This window comes from Nothobranchius furzeri, chromosome 4 (assembly GCF_043380555.1).
Source record: "Nothobranchius furzeri strain GRZ-AD chromosome 4, NfurGRZ-RIMD1, whole genome shotgun sequence".
Lineage (NCBI taxonomy): Eukaryota > Metazoa > Chordata > Actinopteri > Cyprinodontiformes > Nothobranchiidae > Nothobranchius > Nothobranchius furzeri.
The window spans coordinates 80,032,179-80,039,524 of NC_091744.1; the positions used below are offsets into that span (position 1 = coordinate 80,032,179).

Here is a 7,346-nt window from a genome sequence, read left to right on the forward strand (position 1 = left end):
GCCAACGCTTTTAGTAATCGATTTTCATCGAATTTATGGATTCGTTGTTGCAGCCCTAACGAAGAACGCTTTTCATTCAAAGAACTTTATTTCTAATAAAACTGATCAAAACAACTGTTGGTCAATAATAATCAGGTGACTGATCTGTGAAATCACAATGTTATGATTTATGTGTAATGAATAACAAATCTTTGGACTAACTGAGCCAGACATCCTGATCCACATAAGATAAACACATGACACATTGTTCATTCATCCAATCAGAACTTCCTTTCTGATGCGTGGCAGAGCCCTGTGGTGTTAAATTAATCTGTCCACTCTGATTGGCTAAGAATCAAAAACAACTAAGTTTAATAAAACAGAACAACGCCATTTTAAGTCAGTCTTCAACGGAGTTCCAACTAAGTTCCAACGGAGTTCTAACCGAGTACTCCACCAGCTCTCAAATCCATCTGATGTCCATCCTCGCTAAGTGAAGTACAGACTGGCCAGCTGTATTTTCTACTTTTAAGCTGAGAACTGTCAAGCTGGAAAATTCTGTCGTTTTATCAACAAGATGACGGTTCCTTCAGAATAAAAGCTGAACTGTCTCTACGTGACGCTGAACCCTGCCGTTGTACCGAGAGACGATCCTCAGACTGGTTTGTCGTGCTGCCGACCGCTGTTTCACCAGCTCCAGCGCAAGGAAGGTCCGAGGACCTGGCATCCAGATCTAACAAGGAAGTCTCTAGCACGGTACGTAGGCCGGCAAGATCGCGTCTCATGTCTTCCTCCTGAAATCCATCGTCTGTCAGTTAAAGCAAAACAACATCTCGCACTCAGACTCGCCTCCACCAGATGGGAGATTCTGAACTGACACACACACCAACACTTCAGCATTACATTCCTCTGCATCCATCACAAGAGAGTTAGTCCTGGTGATTGTTTCAAATAATTATAAAATAAATATTTCTAAACGTCCCACCGCTCTCTCTCTTCTTGTCTCTAATTCAATACAAAGTGTTTGAATAAAACTCCCTGTAGTAAAAACAACCTCTTTTGATCCTAAGGGCCCGGTCCAAAGATTAATGATCCAGCTCAGGTTAGATCAGTGATATCTCTGGACCTTAATAAAAGTGTACGAATATACCAACTATATTCCGCTACAATAGCAATCCTCATACTAAGCAAGCATGCAGCGACAGTGGAGAGGAAAACTCCCTTTTAACAGGAAGAAACCTCCAGAGGATCCTGGCTCAGTATAAGCAGCCATCCGCCATGACTGTTAACACCTTTTAATGTTTTGATGGTACGATGTCATTTCCTGTCTTGTTTACAAATATTGCTGCACATTATACCGATTTGTTTACTTTATCAAAGATGAGAGACACCATTTCAAACTGTCAGTGGTCATTTTGGTATTTCCCATTAATTATTGGTATTAAACCAGTTCTAAAAATAGAGTTTTATTGATCCAAAGTGTGAAATGTGAATCTTTCATATTTCTTTACAGTTTCAAGTAGGCGTGGTTAAGACTTCCTGGACACAAGTTGAAGATTATTGCATCAGAGGAAATATTTTACTGGACTAAAGAGAGACTTAAATTAAAAAGAATTCTAGTTAAAAGTGTAAAACTACATTAGACTTTCTTGTGAAATTAACACTGGAGGAGACCTGGGGCCAGAGATCAAGGGTCAGGTTATGTCTGGATTGTTTATGTTGTGTTTGTTGACATTCATTCATACATTGAAGAAGACCCCACCCACCTGTGGTGGCTGCAGCCATAAAACGAGCACTCCTCCCTCTGCTTGCAGCTGGGTGGTTGTTGGTTCACTTCCTCCTGCAGCCTTTAATCTGCAGAGGAACTTCCTAGTGTGATCGAAACCAAGTGTTCTTTCCTGAAGAAAAACAAAAAGCTGCTGCAGAACATTTGAGCTCTGACGGAGGATCCGAGGCGGAGACCTGATGGCAGAATCAGAGAGGGGCAGCGGAGAGCTGACAGAGATGGATCCAAGGCCTGCAGGTTCTGATTCTGAAATGTAGATGTGTTTCTGATGGGTTTGGCTGGACTCTGAGAGCAGATCCAACCTGCTGGAAGCTGCAGCAGAACCTGGTTTTTGTCTCCTGAGCTACAGGCTGGTGGTGCTGCCAGAACCCTGTTTGTGGTGAAGGATCCAGAACCAGGACTTTGTCCTAGGACTGGTTCTAAGCTCTGCTGCAGATGGATTTGTAACTAAGGTCCATTTGGACCACAAATCAGAACCAGTAAAACAAAAATGAAATCAGATTCTGCTCAGAATTAACAAGCCTTTGTCAGGCTGACAGATGGGTTCTGAAGGGTTCCATAAAACCAAAGAGGAACCACACCAAGCAGAGGTCCGATTGGCTGACAGAACTAGGACAGGTGCCAGAAGTCTTATTTCTTCACTTTTACACTTAAAGGTTCTACAGGGTTCTGATGCACCTCAGCTCCGGTGAGCGAGGAGGGGGAGGTGTGTGCGTGGTGTAGAGATGTGCAGAGAGACTGTTCACCAGACCCGGGGTCTCTTAAAACGTTACGTAGAATCCTTACTAAACCGTACTTAAGCTCAGCAAAAAAAATGTCCTCACGCCAGGTAGGTTTTTGACCTATCAAACATGGAGAATGCACAGCTTCACGCAATCTCCGCTTTATAAATCAGAGACTAACGAGACAGGTTCTCAACTGTTTTTGATCACGTCCCGCCCTCAACACGCCCACTTTCTGCCATAAATGGTGAATGCAAAGTGCCTTGTGGATCTCATGCATATACAAGCCGGCTCGTTGCAGCGATCCACCATTAATGATGGCGACCGCAGATCAAGGAAGTGCAATGTCACAAGCAGAAATTGAGGTACCTGTGGGTGAGGTGGAGAAATGAAAGGAAGTGCTTTTGCAAAACAAATAAAGAGAAAATCCACGGAGTGGCACAGCGTTGCTGAAGCCGTCAATGCTGAGTTCTTCAGAGAGATCTGTGGCGGATATTAAAGAAATGGTCTGATCAGGATTCAAACCCCAGAGTCCCAGGTGAGAGTCACACACACTAACCAGTCAGCCAAACGGAGAGCCACCTTGACAAAGTAGCCAGGGCACATGATCAATCAGGTCACAGTGACAGGACGCTCATACTGTCACAGTCAGACGCATGATGTTCTGTTTCAGGCCGGGGACACACCGGCCGCCGAAGCGCCGGAAGGCGAAGCGCTCGCAAAATTCGGCCGCTGCTCGCTGCTCCTCAGTTCAGACCAGAAGCTTGTTTCTCCGCTCCGGTCGAGGCACGCCTCGTAGTTTTTCTTTTGATCACTTGGTGTCCTCCATTTCCTCTCCGCCTTTTCTCTGCTCTTTTCCTCGACACCCCCCTCCCCCTTGCTGTTTGTGTGTGTGTTTGTTCGTGTGTGTGTGTGTGAACCTATGGTGTGAACCAGTTGTTAATAGCTGGCCTACGACTTTCTGCCTCTCTGTCCTGTTTGCACCAGTTGAAAGACACCCAAAACCACACCCCCTTCACGTGGTCACACACACACACAAGTTCGCTGTGTGTGTGTGCTCGTGTGGTTTTTATGCAGTGTCTGTTTACGAACACATTTGACCATCGCGAAATTGTATTTTGAAATGCTTTATTTTGTTAAATTTACCGGCCTGCCTCTTCTGTCTAGGTTTGACTTCCTGCCAGAATTGACGTGGTTCACCCGCGGCTCGCGAAAAAAATAGAGCAGACGCCAAAACGATCGCTGCACGGCGCGGGCTGGAGCGCCAGCGCTCGCCGCTTTGGCGGCCCATGTGGTCTATAGAATGGGATAACAAGGACGCCGAATGAATTCTTTCGTAATTTATGGCGTTTTGGTGGGGGGTTGTGGGACAAAGTAAGAATTTCAGTGCATAATTGATGTAACGTGATGAAGGAGTCATTTCTCAGGGTTATTATCTTCGAACCACTGTTCCCCTTTGACACAGCGCCAGAGTGCATGAAACAGCCTCAAGGTCATGCATTCGCTTCTCAACTGTTTACGTTCCAGCAATGAAGACAGGAGATGAAGACTCTTTTCTTTTCTTTCATTAGATCAAAGAACTCTATTTTCAATTAAGCTAATCAAAACAACTGTTAGTCAATAATAACAATGTGACCGATCTGTGAAATCACAATATTACGATTAATATGTTTTAATAAGTAAATGACTCATTTTAGTCACTAGACACGCTGATACATTAAGGTAAATAATCACATGACACATTGCTGTGCTGATCCAATCAGAGCCTTCCTAGTCTGAAGCGTGGCATAGTCTCTGTGGTGTTTATTAATTCTGTCAGCTTTGATTCATCCAGAATCAAGAACAACCATATTAATAAAACAGTTCCAACGCCATTTTAATTCAGTATTCAACAAGATCTCAACATCCCCCTGAAGTCCTCCGCATGCTAAGTGAAGTATGGAAAGGTCATCTATACTTTTCTTTTTAAGCTAAGAACTATCAAGCAGGGAAAACCCTGTCGTTGTTATCAATCAACAATGGTTCCTTCAGATTGAAAGCTGAACTCGCTGACCCAAGGAGGGTCCTCTTTTTGATGCTGTGAACCACCTGTCGCTTTTTACCTGGAGACAATCCAAAGACTGGTTTGTCGTGCTGTGACGCTGTTTCACCGGCTCCGGTGCCAGAGGAGGGTCCGTAGACCTGGCATCCAGATCTGTACGGAGGTCTCACTGAAGGGTATGTGGATGCAACAATACTGGCGTCTCATGTGTTCATGACCACGGTTCAAACTTGATCAGTTAGGAGCAAAACAACATCTCCCACTCAGACTCCGCTTCTCCGGACACGGAGGTTCTGAACTTGACATCGTTCACACACACACTCCACCTCACACTTCATTCCAACAAACATCCATCATTAGAGAGTTAGTCTTGTTAAATTGTTTAAAAAACCATTTTAGTAATAAATTTTCTTAAACGTTTGAAAGTCTCTCTCTCTTCTCTTGTCTCTCAGTTCATGCAAAGTGTTCATTTAATTTCCCTGTAATAAAAAGATCCAATCTTCTGATTTAAATAACCCAGTGTCCATTAGATGGGATTCATACTCGATATGGATCTTTAATGTCTTATGGTCATTAATTAAATTGTAATTCAATTCCATTACATTGACAATAAATACTTTGATTGATTGATTGATTACCAGCTCAGTGTTCTAGTGGTAAAGTGTCTGCCCTGAAAATGGGAGATCAGGGTTTGATTCCTGGTTGGGTCGTTCCAAAAATGGGACCCAACGCCTCCCTGCTGGACAATCAGCATTAAGGGGTTGGATGGAGGGGTTAAACCACCCAATGGTGCCCGAGCGCAGCCGTGTCTGCAGCTCACCGCTCCCCAAGTGGACGGGTCGAATGTAGGATGGGACTTAAACTTTAACAGTACAGTTCCTATCTGTGATTGTGATTTTATCAGATCATGTTCTTCTGGACTTCAGCGTTCTGTTTCTGTCTCAGATGGATTGTCTGGTTCTAGTTTAACCACCAGTGAGCTGCGGCAGAACTGGAAGCAGCTGAAGAGTAGAGAGATTCCGGTCCGGCTGCTGTTCCAGGTTCCGTCCAGTCGGGTCGTCCAGGAACCGCTCCGGAAGCACGTGGTGAGGAGGGTGTGTGTGTGTGTGTGTGTGTGTGTGTGTGTGTGTGTGTGTGTGTGTGTGTGTGTGTGAGCAGTGCTCTAACTACTTCATGGCCCCGCCCATATCCAGGTGTACCGGGTGGTGGTGATGCGCTCTGGCAGCTTTGACTCCCACCAGGTGTGGGTGGAGCGGCGCTACCGAGACTTCAGCTGCTTCCACCAGCAGCTGCTGGAGGAGTTTGAGGAGGAGCTGGAGGACCTGGTTCTGCCCCGGAAGCTCCTGACGGGGAACTTCAGCCCGGAAAACATCTCGGAGCGCCGCCTGGCCTTGCAGGACTACCTGGCCCAGCTCTTCTCCACCCGCTGTGTCAGACACTCACCTCACTTCTCCAAGTTCTTCACGGAACCTGAGCTGAAGCAGGCCCACACACTCCTCCGGTCCGGACAGTTTACACTGGCTGTGGAGCTGCTGCAGACAGTTCTGGAGATCCAAGAGAAGCTGGTGCCGTGGCAGAAGCCCACCTTGACTGTCCCGACCCTGTCCGCCCTCGCCGTGTGCTACCGTGACCTAGATGAGCCGGAGCGAGCCTTCGGTAACGCCCACAGAGCCCTGCCTGCAGCCCGACGCTACGGACTGCAGCAGTACCGAGCGGCGCTGCTGGAGCTACTGCTGGAGGTGGGGTACCAGCTGGGTCGGCCCGTGGCCCAGCTGCAGGACGAGCTGACCGCCCTGAGGGACGCAGAGAGGGGGGAGGTGTCCTCCCGTTCGCTGAAGGAGGTGGTGATCTACGAGTTCCTCTGAGGCAGGGGTCGGCTCGTTCATCCATCTGATCTCTGCTCGTAAAATAACAAATTAATATTTAATTAAACAGTGTTTTATTTTACTGCATTTATTTTAATCTGTGTGCCAACTCAAAACGTAAAGATAGTCATATCCATTTTTCCATTTTCCTCCGCTTATCCGGAGTCGGGTCGCTGGGGGGCAGGAGCCTAACGCGAGAGGCCCAGACTTCCCTCTCCCCAGCCACTTGGGTCAGCTCCTCCGGGGGAATCCCAAGGCGTTCCCTGGCCAGGTGAGAGACATAGTCCCTCCACCGTGTCCTGGGCCTACTTTAGGTCTCTTCCCAGTTGGACGTGCCCAGAAAACCTCACCAGGGAGGCGTCCAGGAGGCATCCTAACCAGATGCCTGAGCCACCTCAACTGGCTCCTCTCGATGTGGAGGAGCAGCGGGTCTACTCTAAGGACATGTAAGACATATTTAAACAAAAATGATAAAGACCTGAAGTGACAGGTCACCTGCTTGTGTGAAATCAGATGTCTCTACAGGAGCTTTCTGAGCTGAAGAGGATGTGAGACTCTTCCTCAGACAGGCTCATGGATCGCGTCGCCACATTGGAGACAGGAACAAGCGCTATTCAGCCAAAGTTTCATCATCAGGAACATTTTCTAAGTGACACGTCTGTCTGAGAGACAGGGTTTGGAGAACACTCGCATCAGTGAGAGGAACCTTCCTGCATGGTTCTTGTTCTGCTGCTGCCTGTGGCCGACCCACCCCAAGCCCCTCTCCACACCTTCAGCTCGCTGTCCACCTGACGTACGCGCTGACAGCGCACTGCGCTGACCTTAGCTGCCTCTGCGATGTGCGTAACGATTAAAATGTCAGCGCACCTGCAGCTTTGAGGTTTCTCTGTCAAACTAAACGGTCGGATGTGAACCCGTCCTTTAACGGTTCTGCTTTCTTGTGAGGATTGTTG

General features: G+C 47.2%; 1 protein-coding gene across 1 annotated transcript; it reads left to right on the forward strand.

Annotated features, from left to right (window-relative positions):
- The first annotated feature begins 1,807 nt into the window (after nt 1-1,807).
- Nucleotides 1,808-6,475, forward strand: snx20 (sorting nexin 20). Its single transcript, XM_015965055.3, has 3 exons — nt 1,808-2,002; nt 5,474-5,613; nt 5,722-6,475. Exons 1-3 carry the CDS (start codon nt 1,945-1,947, stop codon nt 6,391-6,393), a joined length of 870 nt encoding a protein of 289 aa, XP_015820541.3. The 5' UTR covers nt 1,808-1,944; the 3' UTR covers nt 6,394-6,475.
- The last annotated feature ends 871 nt before the right edge of the window (nt 6,476-7,346 follow it).

Excerpts from the sequence above, each read along its gene's own strand:
- snx20 (XM_015965055.3), top strand. The coding sequence starts at position 1,945 with ATGGCAGAATCAGAGAGGGGCAGCGGAGAGCTGACAGAGATGGATCCA. Across the intron at positions 2,003-5,473 it reads GATGGATCCAAGGCCTGCAG|ATGGATTGTCTGGTTCTAGT; the intron begins GTTCTGATTCTG and ends TTTCTGTCTCAG. Across the intron at positions 5,614-5,721 it reads AACCGCTCCGGAAGCACGTG|GTGTACCGGGTGGTGGTGAT; the intron begins GTGAGGAGGGTG and ends GCCCATATCCAG.